Source organism: Onychomys torridus, chromosome 6, assembly GCF_903995425.1.
Source record: "Onychomys torridus chromosome 6, mOncTor1.1, whole genome shotgun sequence".
Lineage (NCBI taxonomy): Eukaryota > Metazoa > Chordata > Mammalia > Rodentia > Cricetidae > Onychomys > Onychomys torridus.
The window spans coordinates 97,911,354-97,933,915 of NC_050448.1; the positions used below are offsets into that span (position 1 = coordinate 97,911,354).

Below are 22,562 nucleotides of genomic sequence, written 5' to 3' on the forward strand. Positions count from 1 at the left end.
CCCCATTTCAAAAACAAAAATAGCAACAAGAGGCACAGGGGCTGGGCAGGGGGGAGGTTGCTCTGAAGGCAAGGGGGTGCTTGGAGGGCACTGTAAAGAGTCAAGGGCCAGAGGAGCCTGGAGGGTTGATTGGTCAGTCTAGAACAGAGGGCCTATGTAAGGGAAGGATGGGGAAGGGGGGAAACCTAGCTAATGCTGGAGGCCTTTGTGGCAGGCTAAGGGGTTACAAAAGCTTGGTATGGTAAACAAATCCTAAACCAGAACTGGGTAGCAGTAGGCATAGCCTGAAGAGAGAGACTGAATGAAGCAAGAAAGTCAGTTAGGGTTTCAGGAGGGGCCCAGGCTGGAAGGGAGAGAAAGAGAGAGAAGCTAGGCTTCTGGGGTCTTTGGGGAGAGAGGTATGCCTTGGAGGAAAAAGTCATTTCATCTGAGCAGGGACCGTGGACATGATGGTGTCAGCATCCAGCAGGGGGCAGTGTTGAGGTCTCGGACTGGTAGCGTGGAAAAGGGTTGACTTGAAGGGACTGGAGGATTTGAAAGACTTGCCCCTGGGCCTCCCAGTTGTCATTTGGTGACCATGCCTGCCACTGTGCTTCTGACTCAGCTGGAGGTCATCTGTGGGTGTTCCAGGCACACCAGGAAGATAGGTATGGCAGCCACCCGCTTTGTGCCCCGGGGAATGAGGAGAGACATTCAGAGAATAGAGCAGCAAAGGGCTGAGAGGAGAGCTCTATATTTGTACAGCTCTGGCTTCCAGAGCTGAGAATCCTTCACAGATCCAACTGCCAGAGCAGGTGGGAGGGGAGAGGCTGGGATGTAGACTGATTCCATATGATGCCGCAGCCCTCCCTGCCTCCTCTCCTGGCGTCTGAGCTCCCATGTGTAAGTGAACGTGTCCATTCTCCTCTCTCTCTGCATTTCTGTCTGGGCCAGGAGAAAATGTAAGCTATAGTTTCTTCCTGGCAAAATGCCTCATGAAATACAGGACTATGTGAGTAACATAAATTACAGTTGTGTTCCCTGGTTCATATTAGTCAGCAGCTGACTCAGAACCTGTGGCTCCAGGCTGGCTCCATGTGGCTAGCTGTGCAACCCTGGGCAGAGACCTTAACTTCTCTGGGAGTCCCTTTCTCCATCTGGAAGCATGGGGCTTGCCAGGGTGAAATGGGAAGTGCTTACTTACAGTAAGTAAGTGCTGATGTTCCGGGTAGCTGTTATTATCTGCAGGGGGAGGCAGAAGTCAGACTTGGGTGTAAGCAGGCAGGCAGGGATGGATATCAGAGATGCTGTTCTGATTGTTCTCTGGAATGTAGAGGCTCTGCTACAGCCTCCCACAAGCAGCAGTCCACACACTCCAGGTGGAGGGAGGGTGACCTCAGCATGACCAGTGGCCTTCATGGGCTTGTCACCCTACCCTGCTGCCCTTCAGTGGCTTCCCCCACGTCAGCTTTGGCCCACTGCCACCTGCCCTGATATTGGCCATGCTTCTTGGCTGGCCACCTCAGGCCCTGGGCAAAAGGTGTGTATTCTCGGGCGGGCAGGCTGCATTCCACCTGTCCAGCCGCTCTGGGCTCCTGGAATCTGACCGTTTGATGGCTGATCATGGTGGACATGGTTCAAGTATCATTTCTCAGAAGCCATTCCCTTTTGGAATTTGCCCCGTCTTGACTTTCTTGACTTACTTATCTTGGAGAGGTTGCTGGAAGTTTGTTTCCCAAAGGTAGGGCAGATCTGGTTTGTGTGAGCTTGGTTTATGCTGCAGCAGGGGTGGGGTGGTGGGGTGGGGTGGGATCCATTCCATGCAGCCTGGCCGGTCCCTCCTCTATTGGGAGAATCCAGTCTCCTGCTGAGTGTAATTAGAACAAGCTCCAATGTGAATCTGAAAGGACAGAGGGAGTGGCCTTGGCAAAAGTGATTCAAGTTCTGCTCTACCCTGCCCCTGTGCGGTTGTGCCCCTGGGCCTCCCTGTTGTCATTGGTGACCATGTCTGCCACTGTGCTTCTAACTCAGCAGCTGGAGGTCACCTGTGGGTGCCCCAGGCACACCAGGAAGATAGGTAGGACAGCCACCCTGTGGGATCTGCAGATTATTTAGGGGTAGGGAGGAAGGAGTGCTGATCTGTTCATAGACACCGAGTAGCCTCCTCCTGCTTCCTTCCAGCTGACACGGATCCATCGTGGAAAAGTCATGTCAGTTAAATAAGTCATTTCCCCAGGGAGTGAGAGTCACTTTAAGCTTTTTTGAAAGCACACATTCCCATTCATCAGATTCTTCCTTGCTGACCCCAGAGGCTCGTGACCCATTCACCCTGTTCTGTTCAACAGGATGGAAGGGGTGAGGAGGCCTCCTAGGACTTGGCTGCCTTGGCCCTTGGGGACTCAGCACACCCCATCAGTTCTTCCTCCTCTGTGGCCATTCCTCTACTGTTAGGGTATGCGCTGTGCTCATCCTGGAAGATTTCTTTCCTTGACTTTCCGTGACGTTGCCTAAAGAAGGTTTTACTACTTAGTGACACGTTTGTGCCTGGTCTTTGGCTTCAGGGACAAAGAGAAGAGTGGCAGCCAGCCCGCCCGCCTGGACCATGTGCAGGACAGGAGGGCCTTAGCCCTCAAAGCCCACCAGTCGGAGACTCACCTGCCCAGAGGTAGGTGTGTGGGAGTCTCAGGGAGGAGGGTGGTAGTGTGACCCTAGTTGCTCTCGGGCTTCTCCTGCCTGAACGAGCCACCGGCTCTGAAGACTCCATACCTGCAGCCTGGAGGGGACATTAGCAGAGCTGCGTGGTTGTGGCACACCAAGCTCAATGCTTTGTCATTCAGGCATTTAAGTCCCATACCCGGCCTTCAAAGTGGGCAGTTCTCCTCATTTTGCAGTCGAAGAGACCGAGGAACTATTAAGGAAGAGGGTGGTCACCTAGCATTTGCATCCAGGCTTTTTACATTGCAAACCCTTTTGGTAAGTGGTGGGCATCATGAAAGAAGAAGAGCCTGCTCCTTGGTGCTCCCCACCCCCACCCCGTGTACCGTGCCTCAGCTGGTCCAGGACTGCCGACAGAGCAACTGTCCACCGACACCTTGCCGCTTCTCTGCTCTTTTCAGGACGGGGAGGGTGGTGGAGTGTAGGACTTGGGGAAGCCATCAGCATTCATGGGGCGGTTTTTCATTTCTTTTGTATGTAACCTTCCATGGGAACACAGTGATTTTCCCTAGTTCCCCTTTGTAAACTGTTTCTGTGAGCCTGATCTCGGCGTGTCTGTCTCCCGTCCTTGCCTCTCTTGCTGACATCCACCCGGACTTTGAGAGTGACTCAGAGCTCTTCATGCTCTGTGGCTGGAGACTTCTGTGCCTGGTATTCACTGCCCAAGACGTGTTTTCCTGTTCTGACTGCCCCAACCTGCTGTGACCATAAAGTGGTGTTACAGCCCAGCCCCTGGGGTTGAGACTCCAAGAGTGAGGTGGAGCCTTCAGAGTGTCCTAGACCGCCACAGACCAGACCTGGTATGAGAAAGTCACTGTGCTTTCTTTTGTGGCAGAGAAGGCAACCCAAGGGCATGGAGTGAGAGCTGGGAGCTGTCACTCCTGTTCTGTTTTCTGTTCTCCAGACAACTGAGCTTTCTCTGACCTTCTCCCTCCACAGGCTGCAAGCTGCCCCCTCAGTCTTCAGGTATGGACACAAGCCCTTGCCCCAACTCCCCCGTGTTCAGGACTGGCAGCGAGCCCACTCTGAGTCCGGCGCTGGTCCGACGGTTCTCTTCAGACGCTAGGGCAGGGGAGGCGCTGAGGGGATCAGACAGCCAGCTGTGCCCCAAGCCACCCCCAAAGCCCTGCAAGGTGCCCTACCTCAAGGCTTCCCCCTCTCCGTCTGCCTGGCTCAACTCAGAGGCCAACTACTGTGAACTGAACCCTCCTTTTCCTGTGGGCTGTGACAGGGGAGCCAAGCTTCCCTCACACGCTCACAGCTGCCATGTGGAGCTGCTGACAGCCAAACAGAATGGGGCATCAGGTCCCCGGAACTCTGGTGTCAACTACTTGATCCTCGATGGGGATGACCAAGCGAGACCTTGGGATCCACTGGCAGCACAGACGGATGAGGGTGCGGAGGACAAGACCACATTTGTGCCACCTCTCATGGAAACTGTGTCCTCATTCAGACCCAATGACTTTGAGTCCAAGCTCCTTCCTCCAGAGAACAAGCCCTTGGAAACTGCCATGCTGAAGCATGCAAAAGAACTGTTCACCAACAACGATGCCAGGGTCATCGCACAGCACATGCTGAGTGTGGACTGCAAGGTCAGTGTTGTGTGGCTGGCCCCTTCCCACAGCATAAGGCTTGTAAGGAGGTCTACCTGGCTGTACTCTGCCTTGCCAAGTAGATACTTTTGTCATAGGGGAAAGCCAGAGGAGAATGCAGGTGTGGAGATTTACTTACAGGGTGGGGACCACCATCAGGACAACCTTTGCCCATCAGGAAACTGGTAAACTTCACCTTGGACAGAGGGAGAGCAGGCCTGCCCCTGAACCCAACCTGCTGGTGACAAGAGCTTCTGTGAATCTTCCTCCTCCTCCTCTTCCTCCTTTTCCTCCTCCTCCTCTTCCTCTTCTTCTTCCTCTTCCTCCTCCTCCTCTTTCTCCTCCTCCTCCTCCTCCTCTTCTTCCTCCTCCTCTTCCTCTTCTTCCTCCTCCTCCTCCTCCTCCTCCTCCTCCTCCTCCTCCTCCTCCTCTTCCTCCTCTTTCTCCTCCTCCTCCTCCTATCTGGTGCTTAGTTAAGAATTCTCCTCAGGCCTGTCAGAACTGGAACAGCTGGAGGTGAAGGAGTTTAGCTGAAAGCCTGGTTTCAGGAGTTGCAGGGCCCTGGCTATCTTATGCTATGATGCATTATACTTACCTATATGCCATATTTATTTTATTATTGATACAATCTCTAGGATAATAATCTTCAACTGGATCTTTTTGTTTGTTTGTTTGTTTGTCTTTTTACAAGAATTGTTTAAATTAGAAAGATTGTAAGATGAACATTAGAAGAAAAGATAAAATCATACAAAATCCAGTTTCCTGGGCCGGAAACTCTCAGCTCAGCAGGTATATGTAATGACTGCCAGGACACGACCTGAATAGTCCCCAGAATCCACGTGGGTGAGAGAGAGTACAAGGTGACCTCTGACCTACACACAAATCATCACACATACACACAGAGAGACAGAGAGAGAGAGAATAAATAAATGTAATAACAATCTTAAAACTCAGGCTGGAGAGATGGATCAGAAGACCCTAGTTTGATGCCAGCACCCACGTGGCACTCATAACCCTGTGTAACTCCAGGTCCAGGAGGTCTTGCTCCCTCTTCTGGTGTCTGTGGGCACCAGCCACACATGTATTGTACAGACACACATGCAGGCAAAACACCCATACACATAAAATAAAAAATTAAAAACTAATTTAAAAAGTTCAGTTTCCTAATGATCACCACTGACAACACTTGGTATGTGGAATACCAGGCCCATTAGATTTGTAAATAACACTTGTTTACCATACACAGATACAGTTTCAAGCCTGGGACTCTGATTCCACATCTACACATTTCATCTTCATTTTTTATATGGGCAGTGACCTGTGTTCATAAGCTCTTAGTAGATCTTAGACAACGGGCATTGTGGGCTTAACCCACCTTCTCAGTATACAGTAGTTAATTAATCATTGGGCATTTAAATGACAGAGAAGGCCTCAGTGAAATCTGAAGTCCCATTTCATTCAGCTCAGAGAAGGCCGTGAGTTTCAAAGGTTAGGATTGGTTCAAGAGCTGGATCTCCCTTCCCAGTGTCAGGAATCTTAGCTGGAAATCTAATCTCCTAGCAATCCCCTAGGGAGTTCTGGAGCTGATAAAGGACTCCCAGAATAACCTGAAGAACCACTCAATACCTGTTGGCTATTCTGGGTAGAAAAAGCCCTTTTCTTGAATCCAGGGCTGGAAGGGTAACTATAACTAGTTAGCTTGTGTAGGTCGGTGCCCATGGTTGAGGGGGTCGTCCATGCTGGTAGACCAAGGAGGGGGTGTCCCAGCTAAGCAGGCCCCAAGGGGAGAGCCGAGAAACAGGACTGCTGTGAAAGAACAGGCCTTGTTGACTCCGTTGGCTGGGCATCCTTGGCCAGAACACACGGGTGGGCAGATAATTTGCCATATTAAATCCTTGCCTTACTGTCCTGTGGCAAGAGGATTGAGAATTTCTGTCCCAGCAAGTCAGTCATGCTGGGCCCCGGGTCGGAATGTTCAGCACCATGCCAGGAGGCCAGAGGTGAGAGAGATTCACACCTAGTGTGAGCCTGCCTGCCCACCCCCACCCCTTGGAGGAAGCCCCTTGTGCACACAGGGGTCGTATTTACAGAACACCTCCTCCTCTGGGAGCAGTGAGCCCTTGAGTGTCTAGGAGGAGGAAAAGGGGAGATGTCTCCTCACCCTTCCCAGGTCTGGAACCTTCCCACTGCTTTTGACCGGCTTGAAAGGAGAGCCCAAGTCTGACGTCACCTGACAAGCACGCAGGCCTCCCTTTCCCACCCTGTGCGTTTTATCCTCCTGATGGGTCTCCTCCCATATCTGTCTTCGGGAAGACCAGCTTCCTGGGAGTCCCCTGCAAGCCAGGAGAAACCAGCCTTGACTGTTCACCCTAGCCTCCCAGGCAAGGCTGGGTTCAGCCCTCCACATATTTCCCTCCACCACCCTTTCCTAGCTTTTTTTTCCCAGAACTACCAGGCACAGCTAGCGTTTCCAACAGGAAAATTGTTTCCCAGCCCAAATGTAGCAGCAATGAGATGAGGCCACCCAGGAACCACAAGCAGGCATGGAGCAGCATCTGGGTCCCACGTGCCCATTCCCACCCCAGCACGTGTTTCAGGCACAGCTGCTTATTACGGGCATCAGGGCAGTGGGTGGTTCTGAGTACACTGGACGCTGGAGCCCATCAGGATCCAGCACCCCCAACTCACGGGCCCCTCCCACCCGCTGGTGGGCACTGCTTGTTCCTTACCCACCCTGGTGGAGCACAGCCACTCTCCCACCTACTGTGAAATCCAGTAGTCAAAAACTTTGCCTTTAGGGATGAGTTCAAACCCCACCACTGCCCATTAGCTGCATGGCCCTCATTCTCTCTCCATCTGTGGGATGGAGTACCACTACCCACGTGGTCAGTGAAGCCCCAGTCACGTTGCCTGGCCAGAGCAAGCACTAGGTGTTGGTTACATATTCAGCCTCAACTAAGCAACTGCTGTCACCTGTATCCTGGACTTCTGTCTGGTGGGAAGGGGTTAAGAGAGAAAGTGATACAAGAACCTGGTCTACAGCAGGGCTGGGAAATGCTCTGTGCAGGGTGGGTGGACTGCTAGGCAAGAGCCTGAAGCTAGAGATTAGGGCAGCTGAGATGAATTTACAAGGCTGAAGAGTTGGCAAGGTGAATGCAGAAAGTGTCTGGCAGGTGGCTAGGAGGCACGCGTGCCAGGATTTCTGTCAAAAGCCATGGGGAGAGAGGTTGGTCTAAACAGGATTCATTTCTGGATTAAAGAGGAGAATGGTGGGTTAGGAAGGGCCTGATTGCCTTTGTAAGTTTCTTTTTCTGAGCTCATACAGGATCCTGCTGTTATAGCACTTTTTACCATCGAGTTAGGGAAACAAACCCATGGGTCTGTGGGTGCAGGTCTGAGTCCTCTGTGCTGTGGACAGCAGAGCCAGCACAGCCAGTGACTGGGCCTGGCCTCTTGGTAACTGAGAAGAGGGCCAGGCCAGGGACCCACCAGGGCTCCTGCACACTGCAGTGGCCTTGAAGTGGAGTGTGGAGGAATGGGGTCCAGAGGCTTCACAGAGTGATGGCAAGGGAGACTTGGAGGGTAGAAGGAGGGCATTTATGCCACCCTGCCCTGCCAAGGTAGGGGCGGCCCACAGTAAACACTGCCTCTCCCTCCTCTATAGTCCCCAGAGGACTTAGGCCCCAAGTGTGGGCTCCACATCCCTTAGTCCTCTAGCTTGGCCCTGGAAAGTACGTGTAGCCCAGGAAAGGGATCTGATGATGGCTGACTTACACTTAAGTCAGAATGGAGGCTTCTTGCTCTCAGAACGGAGCCCCCAGAATGCCGACTAGTGCTTCCAGAAGAAAAAACTGTCAGTGGTGAGCCCTTCAGTCTTATTGAGTAGATGGTATGGGTTACAGTGCACCCCAAAGATAGAGGGCTTAGAATCTCTGGCAGGATGATGGTCTAAACTCGTGAAAGGCCATCATATGGAATGCCTTGTGGTAATCAAGGTAGAACTCTCTTTCCTGAGATCTGGACAGAACTGGCCCCTTTCCACATGGCCATTGATTCTCAGCTTGTATTTTCAAATAGTCATTTGAATCCTTGGCAAAGCCCTTGAGGAAGGCGAATTGAAACTGCAGTGATGAGCTGAGACTGAAGCCTGAAAACCGTCCCGGGCATCACTACTAGACAGCCGTCCTCAAGCTGATCCCCCAGGGCTGACTGATGATAGTGACCTTGCTCGGCTGCAGAAGCTTAAGGCCAGGTTTCACCTTGCTGAACGTGCAGACATTTGTGTGTGTGTGGTGGGGGGCATATTATAACGATCTTTGCACTGCTTGCATTCGTGGTGTGATTATGGCAGAGGACAGCCCACCAGATGAAGCACAGGAACCGTCGTGTGGCAGCGACATGTCCAGACCTGGTTAGCCCCACTGACCCCCAGGGTCCCACTGCAGTGTGTCAGTGAGCTACCATGGCCCCAGTTTAGAGACACGCTGAGTCCACTGACACTCTTCAGCATGATGTGTACCTAGAAATGGTCAGGTCTAAGATCCAATTCCATTAAACTGCCATTAGACACATTAGAAACAAGGTGGTAAAAAGAACACACTATAAGAAACTCAAAGAACAAATTTAATCAATGAATGAAAAAGAAAAGAATTGGGTTGAGATGAGAGCTGGCTCAGACAAAGATTTTCTTTCAGGAAAATCTCTCTGGAGGAGACGTGGGTGTATTGGTTTCAAATCATCACATATGTTTATAATGGTTTCCAGCCGTAAGGTGCACTTACTGCACCCAGGAGAGGCGTAATTAGGGGCAACAGCAGCCAGCCATGGCTGTTCAGTGAGAACATGAATGGCAAAGCCCAGAGCAGAGGGGAGCTTGGACGGAACTCTGCTTTTCCACTGAACAGACTGGTAGGCTCCACACACATTGTAGCTTTGCTGTTGGCAGCAAAATGTCTCTCCAGGATCCAGGCTGTGTCAGGCCAAAGCTCAAACAAATGATTAATTCCTTGGCTGGGCATGAATGCATGCCACATCTGCAGGTTGTAGAGACCATTTAGGAGTTCCCTCAGTCTTTTGCCCACTAAGCAAGGAAGCATTGTGTGTGTGCGTGTGTGCGTGTGCGTGTGTGTGCGTGTGTGTGTGTGTGTGTGTGTGTGTGTGTGTGTGTGTGAGGTAGTACATACGAGGGTACATATGCACATGTTAGAGAGTGGAGGTCAGAGGACAACCTCAGGTGTCCTGAGGTGCTATCCACCTTGTTGCTTGAGAGACAGTCTCTCACATGGACCTAGGGCTTGCAAACTAGGTAGGCTGACTGGCTGGTGAGCCCCAGGGATCCACCTGTCTCTTCCTCCTCTGTGCTGAAGATTAAGGCCACACCACCATGCTTGGCGTTTTGCACGAGTCCTAATAATCACACCCAGGTTCTCAGGCTTGTACCGCAAGCAGTTTATGGACCGAGCTATTTTCCCAGCCCCTCACCCAGTTTTATATCTTATTATGTATATTAAGATTATGCTGTCACTCAAAGAAATACAAGCGCGTTCTCTCTGCAGCCACAGGGTTTCCATGGACTGTATTTCTTTCCTTATGCTAAATTAACACTGCGGCCAACCCACTTCCTGATCCAGCGAATTTCTACTTGGCTCCTGACAGGTTGCTAGGATACTAGAAGTCTCTGAAGACATGAAGAGGAGCATGGGTGTGAGCTCAGGACTGGAACTCATTACCTTGCCTCATGGACGCCAGCTGCGCCTGGACATTATAGAAAGGTGAGCATGCAGTCTCTGCGTTTCCCACCCTTGCAGACATCTGTGCAGCAGGATGCAGAGGGAGAAAGGAGCAGCATCAGCCTGTCCTGGAGTCACGTCACTCCAGGGTCCACACGGCTCTTCTCCAGCCTGAGCTGTAGAATACCTGGAGATGAGCAGACAGTGTGAGTCAGGGACATCACACCTTCCTGGCCTGTTCTTGAGTGGGGGCTGGAGAGTGGCTCTGAAGCTATGGCATGGCTGCAGCTGGAACACCACACCTTCCTTTCCTGCTGTGCTCTACCTCTCATGAGCATCTCACTTTGTCTCTGAAGCTTCAGACCTCTTGATCAATCAGGCAGGATTGGGAGACTGACAAGAACGGATTCTGACCTTTCTTTTAAGGGGTAGACAGCAGGAAAATTATGAATCCCAGGGCTCTGAAACCATGCTGCCATTTTTCAAAACCACTGCAAGCCCTGGGTGCTTAGTCTCCTTTCTTGTTGCATACTAAATTACCCTGGCAAATGCATCCAAAGAAAGCGTTTATTTAAGTTCACAGTCCTACATGGTGGGAAGCAGGAACTTGAAAGATCTGGTCACACTGTGTCCACAGTCAGGAAGCAAAGATCACTCACTGCCTGTCAGCTGCTGCTCAGTGCCCTTCTCCATTTGTACAGTACAGGATCCCCACTGGGGGACACTGCCACCCACTGTGGCAGGTCTTCCTGCCTCAGCTAAGAAAATCCCCCAGCGGCCCATCTACCAACTGATTTTAGATTCTCTCAACTTGACAGTACTGACCATCCCACCAGGTGTCCATTAAAACACACACATGCCTATAATCTCAGCACTTGGGAGGCTGAGGCAGGAGGATCAAGGCCAGCCCATAATGAAGCCCTTTCTGAAACAAGCAAACAAAACCATGCTCCTGAACATGGAATGCTTAGAGATGAGACGTGCTTTTAGACAAAAAGCACAAGACTAGATTTTCATATTACCACAAAAGCTGGCCCTTTGCGCGTGTGCACACACACACTCACTATTGTGCAAACTATTTCCCAGTAGCCATGACTAATTTGTATGGCTTCCGTGATAGTCTCAGGTATAGCCCTGACCAGTTGAGTTTGCAGGGAATGTGAGCAAACCACTGACTGTTTCCGCTGCTGTACATGGGTGGCAGGTGCAGCTGAGAGATGAAAACTTTTAAAGTTTTAGTGTTTAAGTATAAATATCCACATGTGCTAGCAGCTGTTGGCCTCTAGGAAGCAAAGGCTTTATTTCACATAACTTTACAAAGATGAGCATGGGATTACATGTCTGTAATCCCAGCAATGGGGAAGCAGAGGCAGGAGGATCACAATTTTGAGGCCAGTCTGTCGTATATACAGTCAGTTCAGGCCAGCCTGGGCTGTATATGGAGACATGGAGGGTACCTTTGTCCTCGCTGGGGTGGGGTGGGGATCGGGCATCAGGAGCAGGAGAGGTGTCTTGAAAGTGCCCACTGCCATCTTTGTTCAGGCAGGTTGGGGTGTAAGGCTCTGGGGAATTACATGTCCCATTTCTGAGCTGCCTGCTTTTTCCTGACAAGACTTCTCAGTTCCAACCTCCTCTTCCTCCTCATGCCCAGCAGCAGCACATCTCACTTCCCCTGTGCTGCCTGGGCGGAGCGGTCTTTCTCACTTCCTCATCCCTAGTGGATACACTACAGTCTGAAATCTCCAGAGATTTTTTTTTTTATTGGCCGAGAGGTGTGCTGGAGCCTGAGCTCTGAGCCTAAGCCACAACCAGCAGCCATGGTGCCACTCTCTTGCCTGTTTTCTGACTTCAGCTCATGTCAACATCCCTTTCCTTTTGTTGTCTAGAATCTTGCACCCTAACTTGTCTCCTGTCCATATCTGACTGTGGGATCTACCCATAGAGCCAGGGGGATACTTTGATTAGTTGCCGTGTGTTTCCTAGATAAGGGTCAAGGTTGAAGGAATCTTGGCTTGCCCAATGACTTCATTTTCTTACTCTTGAGTCAAATACAAAACTACCCTTGACTTCTGATTTACTACCTCATTCCTGGGGTGTCCTTCTGGTAACACATGAGTACTTCTAGCTGCTAGCCGTTGACATGTAACCCACACACTGAGTCCTACACACACACACACACACACACACACACACACACACACACACACATACACACACACCACAGCCTTCTGGTAACATGTGAATACCAATAGCTGCTGGCCACTAACATGAAAGCTACAGATGAGCCTCCCTCCCCACCCCCATCCCTACCCCCCACACACGTAAAGACACTTGGAAACAGCAGAGCTCAGGACCTAGGTAGGCACAGAAGGAACACAGCAAGGAGCAACAGCCCCAGCTATAAGCTTTCAGAACAGTGTAACCCTGGAGTTTCAAAGACACATGGTATCTTAGGAGTCACAGCTACACATTTACCTCCAGCAATTGCATAGTAGCCTAGGAAATTAAGAGTACTTTGACCCAGTGCAGTGAATTCCTGGGGTTAGATTTACAGAGGGAAAGAAAGAGGTCACTATCTGAGCTTCCCGACACTGACTGACCCTGTTCATAGGGTCCCATTGTCATGTACAGAAAAGTCACCCCATTTCCTGCCCTGAGTCTCTTAGTTTGACCCCTGTAGTTTAGGGTGAAAAAAGGGAGACTGGGGTTGTGGATGCTGTGTTATTAGGGTCTGACCCTAGCAAATCCTGCCTGGCCTCCAGTCTTTGTCCACCTCTCCGATCACTCTGTGGCATCTGTTCTGGGACTGCAGAACACCCTTCTCCTCTCCTCTTGTTCTAATACCCATGACATCTTTCTGGATCATATATAGTCTCTTTTGTTTTCATTTTTTTCCCATTCCTCACTAAGTGGTGGTCCCAGTCTTCCTTGGGGATAGCATCCCATTTGTTGGGTGGCCCAGTATCTCCTTAATAAGCTTTTCATAGTAGGAGAGGGAGCATGTAGCCACGTGCACTTCTAAGGTCCTCTTCATGCTCTCATGTGCAGGGCTGAGCCTGGTTATATCCAAGGGAATCTTACTTTCTGAATCCATACTGCATTCTCTGCCTGGTGTGGGATGGGCTTTACTGGGATCAACTTTCCAAACTGGCTCCTAGCCAGTGGCACACAAATAATCCTCTTCTGGATGACTAGCGCCATTTTCTCCTCATCTTGTTGACCTGAGCCTGACTCTTGGTCTTCTCCCACTTAGACACAACACCATGGCCATTGGCATCGCTGTGGACATTCTGGGCTGCACAGGCACTTTGGAGAACCGAGCAGGTACCCTCAATAAGATCATCCAGGTGGCAGTGGAACTGAAAGATGCCATGGGAGACCTCTATTCTTTCTCAGCCATCATGAAAGCCCTAGAGATGCCTCAGGTGAGATGCTGGCTTTGTGCAGCCTCCCACACAAGTGTGCATTCAACACTGTGCAGAGTTCTGTTCATCTATACCATGTATGTCTGACTGCTCCAGCCAGTCTCTAAAGATAAACTGAACTTTAGTGAAAGCTGCCTTGGTTAGAGGCAGCCAAGAGTATCGTCCTCGGTATTTTGGCTCTGTTCATAAAAGCTTTGGTAACTGCTTACAGTCTACATCTCATCTTTGATATGTAATGACAAGAATTAGCTCTACTAACAAGCGATATTCCTGAAGAACCAGTTAGGACAAGACCCCATGCTGGAGTGTATAGCATGGCAGAGGCTGCATCTATTTGGGTAATCAGGAATGTGGCCAGTTTGGGTAATACCTTGGGGAAACCAAAGCATTTAAGGAACTTATATCAGAGAGTCCCTACACCAGCAGTTCTCAACCCATGGGTCATGACCCCTTCTACAAGGGTCATATATCATATATCCTGTATATCAAATATTTACATTACAGTTCAGTTATAAAGTAGCAATGCAAATAATTTTCTGGCCGGGGGTCACCACAACATGAAGAACTGTATTAAGGGTCGAAGCATTAGGAAGGTTGAGAACCACTATCCCAGACTGATTGTTTCAAAGTATCTCCCTCAAATTACTTAAGACAGATGGCTAGCTCTCTCACTTGCCATGCAGCTCCCCAGAGAATGTCTCAGGTCTGGCTTCTGACTTTGCATTGACAGATGTTGGATGTTTTCAGAAGGATGTCAAATAGAATGGGCCTCCTAGAAGGAAGCTAGGTCTTCTGTCCTCCCTTGCGTGAGTGCTTCAAGAACTTGGAGTAGTCAGTTGAGTCCTGCAAGCCAGGTCAGACCAGCAGCATCAGCACTGCTGGGTCTTTATCTGGACTGTTTGCTAGACACCGATTATCTCTGAAATCCTGCCAGGTGCGCATAAACATTCGTCCTTGCCACTTAGGGACACAGCTGCAGTCACATGTCCTGGAAGTCAGAGCATGCTTGGCACATAATTTCCTTCATTAAAAAGAGCGACCACCTTAAAAGCAAGATGCTGAATAAATTAAGTACCCTTACCAGAAACTTCTTGGAATCATGTGGTAGGAGAGAACCCACTCTCACACACAAAATAACTATAAATGTGATAGTTACTTTTAGGCCTTTATGTTTTCAAAGTATGTACAGGCAAACACATGCAAGCATTTAAGAGTTGTGGGATGCGTCATCAGAACTGTGCAGAATAGAGGGCTTACATTTTTCTCTCAACTCACAACTGCTTCTGACATTGCCATGAACATCTATTACCTATTCCAAACTTTAAGCAGGAAGGTAACTTTTAAAAAGCAGCTTTCTGAAATAATAGCTTCTCCTTCTTCCAGATCACAAGGTTAGAAAAGACATGGACTGCTCTACGGCACCATTACACTCAAACAGCTATCCTCTATGAAAAGCAGCTGAAGCCCTTCAGCAAAGTCCTGCATGAAGGCAAAGGTGAGGGCAGAGTGAGTGCTGGGGCTGCTCCTTTAGTAGTTCCTAATCTGTTGTCAAGCTTTTAACGGGGCACAGGTAAGGCCCTGTCATCGGCAAGGCTGATGCTGGCTCCTCCAATTTTATAACCACACAATGGCCTTGCATGTACAGATCTGCAGTTGCTAAATAAAATACAGACTACCAGTTGGTTTATTAGCTGTCAACAAAACATAATACGGAACGTTCCTCCTCAATCCTCAGAGTCCACAAATGTCTCACCAAGCAGTGTATCGGTCCCACTGCTGATGCCTCTTGTGACCTTAATGGAACGCCAGGCTGTCACTTTTGAAGGAACTGACATGTGGGAAAAAAATGACGAGAGCTGTGAAATTATGCTGAACCACTTGGCAACAGCCAGGTTCATGGCTGAGGCTTCGGAGAGCTACAGGATGAATGCGGAGAGGATCCTGGCAGGTAGGAACTTGTTTCTGGAATCCTCTCTCTGTGAGGATTAGAATGAAGAAATTAAAAAAAAAGGCATGAATGCCCTCAGTTAGAAAATGACCAACGAGAAGAGATTAAGTATATAGACACTCCATTTCTTATGTCATTGCTCATTACTTCCCATTTCAATAATGTCTAAGAACACACAAAGAAAGGGGTTGCATTGTGTGTGTGTGTGTGTGTGTGTGTGTGTGTGTGTGTGTGTGTACACGTACACGCACCTGTGTGGAAGCTAGAGGTCAACCTCAGATGTCTTTCTTCAGGTACTGTACACCCCTTTTTTGAGTCAGCATTTCTTACTGGCCTGGAACTTAACTATGGAAGCTAGGCTGGCTGGCCAACAACATCCCAGGGATCCTTCTATCTCTGTCTCCCCACAATGGGAATTAGAGGTACATACATGCCTGCCTTTAACAAAACAGTGTCTTGATTGTATGTGTCTGTTTGTAGGTATGTATATAGCATGAGCGAAGGTGCACGGGGAGGCTGGAGGCATCATCCTGTTGAGCTAGTTACAGGCAGTTGTAGGCCACCTGACACAGGTGCTCAGAGCCAAACTCAGGTCCTCTATAGCAGTGCACATTCTGAGCCACTCAGCCATCTCTCAGCTGACCATGCCCAGTTGTTTTTTTTTTAAACATTTCAATTTTTTATGAGTACTGTGTTTATGTAATTTCTATCATACACATACTCTTACTCACTTTCATCTGTCTCCATATGTAGACAACTTTAATTATTGTTACACACAAGCACGCACAAAGATCTATCTATAAATACAATCTACTGAGTCCACTTAGTGTTGTTTATATGTGCATGTGTTCAGGGGATTGGATAACCTAACAGGGAGCTTGTTCCTTGAGGGGACTGATTCTTCTTCTCTCAGCCATTCTCAGCACTTCATCTAGGGGTGGGGCCGTGTGAACTTCCCCATCCACTATGGGATGTCAGCTGGTGTTGCCATTGTATAGGTCTAGTTTCCATGACCTATTTTTGAGATTTCATGGCTGCCACTCCTTGTATGTAGAAGATAGCACCTCATAGCATATATCTGGTCCTCTGGCTAATATACTCTTTCCACATCCTCTTCCTTGATGTTCCCAGAGCCTTAAGTGTAGAGAATGGGTTGTAGATCATCAGCTGGGAGATGGGCAGCCCACAGTCAACTGTTCTCTATATTTGACCACTTGGATTTCTGTTGAGGGTCGCCATCTGCTGCAGAAAGCAGTTGTTTTGATGAGGGCGAGAGCTACACCTATCTGTGGGTGTAAGAGTTGATATTAGAATGCAGTTGGGAAGTATACTGGTTTAGGAAAGTGGTAGTAGTATGTTCTCCCCTGACCTCATCAGCCATAGATAGTTGGCTAGGTCAACAGTACCAGGCCTGAATTCCCTCCTACTGAGAGGGCCTTAAATCCAATTAGATGCTGTTGGTTACCTCTAAGATGCCACTTCTGAACCCTTGGAGATATTGTGCTACAATAGTCAAAGTTGTGGCTCGCAGGCTTTACAGCCGAGTAGGGCTGTTAATGGCGTTTCTTCCTTGGCAGCTTGCATAGCACCTTCAGATACTATGAGAGCCCATCCTCAGGGAGGCAGCTTCCAGGTCAGTCCCAGCTCGATTCCTCAAGGTCCTGTGTCTAAAGTATGTGGTATCTTCAGCAACAGGGTCTTACCTTCAAGTTCTGGGAGTCAATTGAACCCCTTGACCAAAGACTAAAAGAAGGGTTTCCTATGACACTGGGGTTTGTTAGACAGACTATGGTTCTTGGAGGGAGCATTATCACCCCTGGTAGCACACCTTCATTTAAATTATACACATACACTAACATAAGTAAACATAAGCTATGTTTCCCTACAGCTTTTCCAATCATTCTTAGTGTCCTTTAACTGGGAATGGGGTGGGAGAAAGGATAAAGCACCCCCTCCCTCTTATAGTACCTGTGTCGTCCTGTCCTGCTCTCTAGAGCTCCCACACAACTCACCACGGTCTCTTTTCATGAGGCATTTGTCTTTCCTGGTCTTGGTTACTCCTGTCAGAATAGTATTTCCTAGTTACCTGCAAAATTCATTATTTCACTTTCTTTTACAGCTGGATAGTGTTCCGCAGAATCGCGCGCGTGTGCGTGCGTGCGTGCGTGCGTGCGTGCGTGCGTGCGTGTGTGTGTGTGTGTGGTGTGTGTGTATCACATTTTCATTATCCACTCATCAGCTGAAGGACATTTAGGTTGTTTCCATTTCCTAGCTATTGTGACTAGAGCACAGTGAACATGGCTGAACAAGTATCTGTGGAGTAGGATGCCAAGTACTTTGGGCATATGCCAAGGAGTGGTATAGTTGGATCATATGGAAGATCTACTTTTAGTTTTTTGAGAATCCTTCACAATAATTTCCACAGTGGGTGCACCAGTTTACAATCCCTCCAGCATTTATTTTTTAAAAAATCTTAGCTATTCTGACTACCCATTACGGGGTAAGATGAAATCTCAAAGGCAGTTTTGATTGCGTTTTCCTAATTGCTGAAGATGAACACTTTTTAGGGTACTGGTCATTTTTGTTTCTTGAGGACTCCACAGCACATTTTTAAGTTGGGTCATCTGTCTTCTTGACTCTGTTTTTTGAGATCTTTGTCGATTCTGGATATGAATCCTCTGTCCAAAGCGTTTTTGTATTATGATGCCCATTTGTCAAGTCTTTATGCTTAGTTTTTGAAGTGCACGTGGAGACTGAATTCAGGCCCTGTACTTCCACAGCAAGCACTTTACTGGCTGAGCTATCTTCTGTATATGTTGGAAGATATTCGTTATCACTATTCGAACTCATCCCCAAACTATGTCCTGTCATTCCTGATAATCTAGGGGTCCTGTATTCCTTTCTTCCATGTTCTATCAAGGGGTAGAATAAATAAAGAGCAGAGTCAAGAAGAATGAATATCCACCAGTAGCCACCACAGGGTGTTTTATCTAGACTTGTCTGTGCTCCTCTTCCTTCCTAGTTAGCCTGCTCCAAGTGTCCCCCACACCCAGGAAAGTGCTATCTAAACTGAACGTCCTTAAGCTCTGTAGAAGAAGATAGATTATCTATCTTCCTCAGACAGATTGCTAAACATTCATCACAGGTGTGCTGTGTGTGCTGCACCGAGCTAAATGGTGGTCCTCAAAGTGCTCAGAGGCATCTCAACAGGTATCTCAGCACACAGTGGCAAGTGCAGAGAATGCCATGGAACACTTGGGAAACATGATTTGCTCAGAGAGGCAGCATGTGGGGATAACTTCCAGAAGAAAAGAAACTCCACTGTTTTTGTTACAGCTGTGCTGTTTGGTGACACAGGGTCTCATAGATCCCAGACTGACCTCAAATTTGCTATCTAACCAAGGATGACCTTGAACTTCTCGATCCTTCTGCTTCCATCTCCCAAGTGCTAGGATTATGGGTATATGTGAGCCACCAAGTCTGATTCATGCATTGCTGGGGATTGAACCTAGAGCTTCATGCATGCTAGGCAAACATTCTAGCAAGTGAGCCATGTCCTCAGCCTCCTTTATTATTAAAACACAAAAGTCATTTGCCAGAAAGCAGAGATAGGCTGAGTTAGGAATTCTACCCAGCAAGTAAAACCCTGAATTCTGAGAGAGCTCAGGGGGAGTGGGAAGTCCAGTGCCTAAGCCTGAACTAGTATGAAGTGTAAATTGGAGGATGGCCAACTACACTGAAGACCCAGGGGGCTGCAGCGCGGGAGGGGTTTAAACTGAGTCACCTTGGTGACATGGAGGATGGCTGCGGCCCTGAAGGAAAACAGCCTCCTTAGGAAGGAAGCAAGTGTTAGACCAAGAACTCAGCCAAGGCATCTATTTGTCAAACCCTTCAAGGTACTGTGCCGGCCAAAAGAGGCCTATCAATTTCATTTTAAAAGAATGCTGTTACCTCAGAGCTACACTTTAGGACTCTTCCTCTGCGTTGTGAGTGCAGATCCTTGTTGTTCTCACAGAGTGCTCAGGGGCTAGGGAAATGGCTCAGTCAGCAGAGGACCTGACATCAACCTCCAGAGTCCACATAAGAAGCCAGGGATGGTAGTTACTGTGTGTGTTTGTACTCTGAGCACTGGAGAGACAGGAGGGTCCCCGAGGCCCACTGGCAGCAAGCACAGCCTGTTCCAGGAGTTCCAGGCCAATGAAAGATCCTGTCTCGAAAAACTACAGCAGATAGCCTCTTACTGTGACACACATGTGGACTCACACCAAGTCCTCTCACTCAGGTCTGGCCTTGTGACTCAAATAATTAGAGTATACAGTTCATTAGATAGTAAAGCACCAAGTATATATGACATCGGATATTGCATAATCAGTGCATTTAGATGAACTTAGAGAAAAGTTGCTTGAAGCTAATCTATATAGCTAATCACTTTAGCTCTTATATTTTTCACCTTTTAAAGTATAAAAAAAACTCCTGTAAGAAAACATAAAAGAAACTCATGGTGCAGATTTCTTTGGACATAAAAAATATAAATCCTAACCAAAACATTAAGCAAAAAAGCAAGATACTACTAGGGAAAATACAGTTCAACGTATATCTTAGGAGAAAGACTTACAGCTTAAAGACCTCTTAAAACATGGCGAGTAGCTGGGTGGTGTTGCATGCCTTTATCAGGAGGCAGAGACAGTTGGGTCTCTCTGAGTTTGAGGCCAGTCTGGCCTACAGAGTGAGTTCTAGAACAGTCAGAGCTACACATAGAAACCCTGTCTCAAAAAAACCAAAACCAAAAACCCAAATGAGTAATTTAAATAGCTTAAAGACCTTAAAAACCTAGTGAACAATTTAAATAGACACTACATCAGAGAAGATGCAGAATCGTTAAGGAAAGAAATTGTTTAGGAATAGAAATTTTATCTGCAGTTAGATACCCAAAATGGCTGTAATTAATATTGACAAAACTCAGGCAGAGAGACACTGGAATCTTCATATGTTAAGAGAGAATATAAAACTGAAGAGTTATTACTAGTTCTTTCAAAGTAAACACAGACTTACTTGTATGGCCCAATAACTCTTTGCCTGAAGAAATGAACATCCACAGGGCCTTGTACATGTTGACATTACTCACAGTACATCAATTTAGTGAATGATTAACAGAATCTGATATGTCTATATAAATGCCTATTAATCAACAATTGAATGGAATGTGTTATTGCTAACATGCCACACACAGAACAGTCATACAAAGTGAAAGTACCCTGACCGTACATAGCATATGTAGCTGAAAGCTTTTGTGTCCCACCTGGCCCACGGTCAGGACAAATCTCTCTCACCCGCTAGTCCCACAGCTGCTCAGACCCAAGTAAACACACAGAGGTTTATATTAATTAAAACTGGTTGGCCATTAGCTCAGGCTTACTACTGACTAGCTCTTGCACTTAAACTCAGTCCATTTCTGTTAATCTATATGTTGCCACGTGTTCCGTGGCTTTACCTGTGTGCCATTACATGTTGCTCCCTGGACAGCAGGCTGGCATCTTCTCTCCTTCTTCCCATCTCTCTCTTTGAATTTCCTGCCTGCCTCTAAGCTGCCTTGCCATAGGCCAAACAGTTTTATTTATCAACCAATAAGAGCAACACATATTCACAGCATACAAAAAAACATTGCCCCATCAAACATATCATGTGATTCCATTTCTGTCAGACTTCTAAAGCAGCACAACTCATCTGTAGTTCTCTAGGATGGGGCAGGAACAGAGACTGGCTGCCTGGAAGTACTAGGGAACTAAACTATAAAGTTACTGGCATCAACCAAATTTTACAGTTAAAATAGTTGCATCACAGCAAGTAAAGTTGTTACAAACCAATCCAGACAAGATGCCAGCCAACACTCCTCAAAGGGGACACAGGCCTATGAGTTCTTTGAAGCTGGTCAATGAGGAGTCCTACATTCTTCTATGGAAGCATTTTTAGATTCTGAGAGAGGAGGAAGTTCATGTAATTCTACTGTAAAATAGGAAGGCTTTCCACCCTTTGAGGCAGAACTGGACTTACCTGTTTTCTTTTGATTAGATTTTCAACCAGATGAAGAAATGAGTGAAATCTTGAAGACTGAATTTCAGATGCGATTACTGTGGGGCAGCAAGGGTGCCGAAGTCAACCAGACCGAGAGATATGAGAAGTTCAACCAGATTTTAACTGCACTCTCACGTAAATTGGAACCTCCTTCTGCAAAGCAGGCTGAGCTCTGAGAACTACCCAGAAGTCCTTGGGGTGTAACCGGAAGCTTCTGCAGTCCTGATGGGAATACTCAGCAACCGATAAAGTAATAATGTGCAAATCTAACAAGACAAAGCTTTGAATATCCACAGGATATTAAATGTGTAAACTGCACAGAGCGTACTTATTTATGAATTGTTTAAAATTACTACTGATTTTTAAATGAATGGTAATTTATTATTAAGAGATAACTATTGCTAATGTTGATCAGCAAATTTAAGAAGACATAGCTATGTTGCTGGTTGTTTAATGTCATGGTATTTGACCATCTTAGTTTTAATTTCATGTCATATAAATGTAAATAGAAGCATACAAAAGAAAAGCATGAAACATTGCAGAAGGTATCAGTTATATGATATTCTTTGAATATGAAACTGTAAATAGTAATGAGTGGAAATATATCTTTTTTTGTGAAATGACTGTATGGCTGTCTCTTTAATATTGATTCACCTTAGCATGACAAAGTCTAACTCCTGAATTCTAAGGAACTTTCTTCCCTATTCCCACATTAAACCAAAGTTAACAAAAGTGGTTTGCAAATCTACAGGCTCTGCTGTAAAGACAGAATGAATAGTGAGCCAAAGGAGTCCTGCTTCAAAAGACCTAGGGAAAGTGCTCGCTAACAATTGGACTGAACACCCAGATGTCATCTGCCATTCTATTTCATGATACAATTGGTCTACTACATTGCAAGCCCTCCAAGACACACTTGGAGCAATGCTTTCCTGTTCATAGTTCTTTGGGTATCCTTTAATCCTTTTATGTTACTTTTTGTTGTGCCCAAAATCAACTTGAGGAAGAAAGGGTTTATTTTGGATTATGGCTCTAGAGGGACAGAGAACATCATGGCAGGAGGAAGCTCCAATCTTTTTCATCTACACACAAGGATAAGCAAGAA

At 47.5% G+C, this 22,562-nt stretch overlaps 1 protein-coding gene across 3 annotated transcripts in view; it reads left to right on the forward strand.

Moving 5' to 3' along the window:
* Positions 1-22,084, forward strand: part of Bcar3 (BCAR3 adaptor protein, NSP family member) — a 113,948-nt gene extending 91,864 nt beyond the window's left edge. For all 3 annotated transcript variants that reach the window (XM_036191070.1, XM_036191071.1, XM_036191072.1), the window contains 7 exons: positions 2,541-2,644; positions 3,634-4,286; positions 9,942-10,057; positions 13,269-13,440; positions 14,824-14,935; positions 15,176-15,388; positions 21,458-22,084. In XM_036191070.1, coding sequence (XP_036046963.1) covers positions 2,541-2,644; positions 3,634-4,286; positions 9,942-10,057; positions 13,269-13,440; positions 14,824-14,935; positions 15,176-15,388; positions 21,458-21,636 — 1,549 coding nt within the window. In that variant the 3' untranslated portion in view covers positions 21,637-22,084. The remainder of the gene's footprint in view (positions 1-2,540; positions 2,645-3,633; positions 4,287-9,941; positions 10,058-13,268; positions 13,441-14,823; positions 14,936-15,175; positions 15,389-21,457) is intronic.
* Positions 22,085-22,562: the final 478 nt, after the last annotated feature.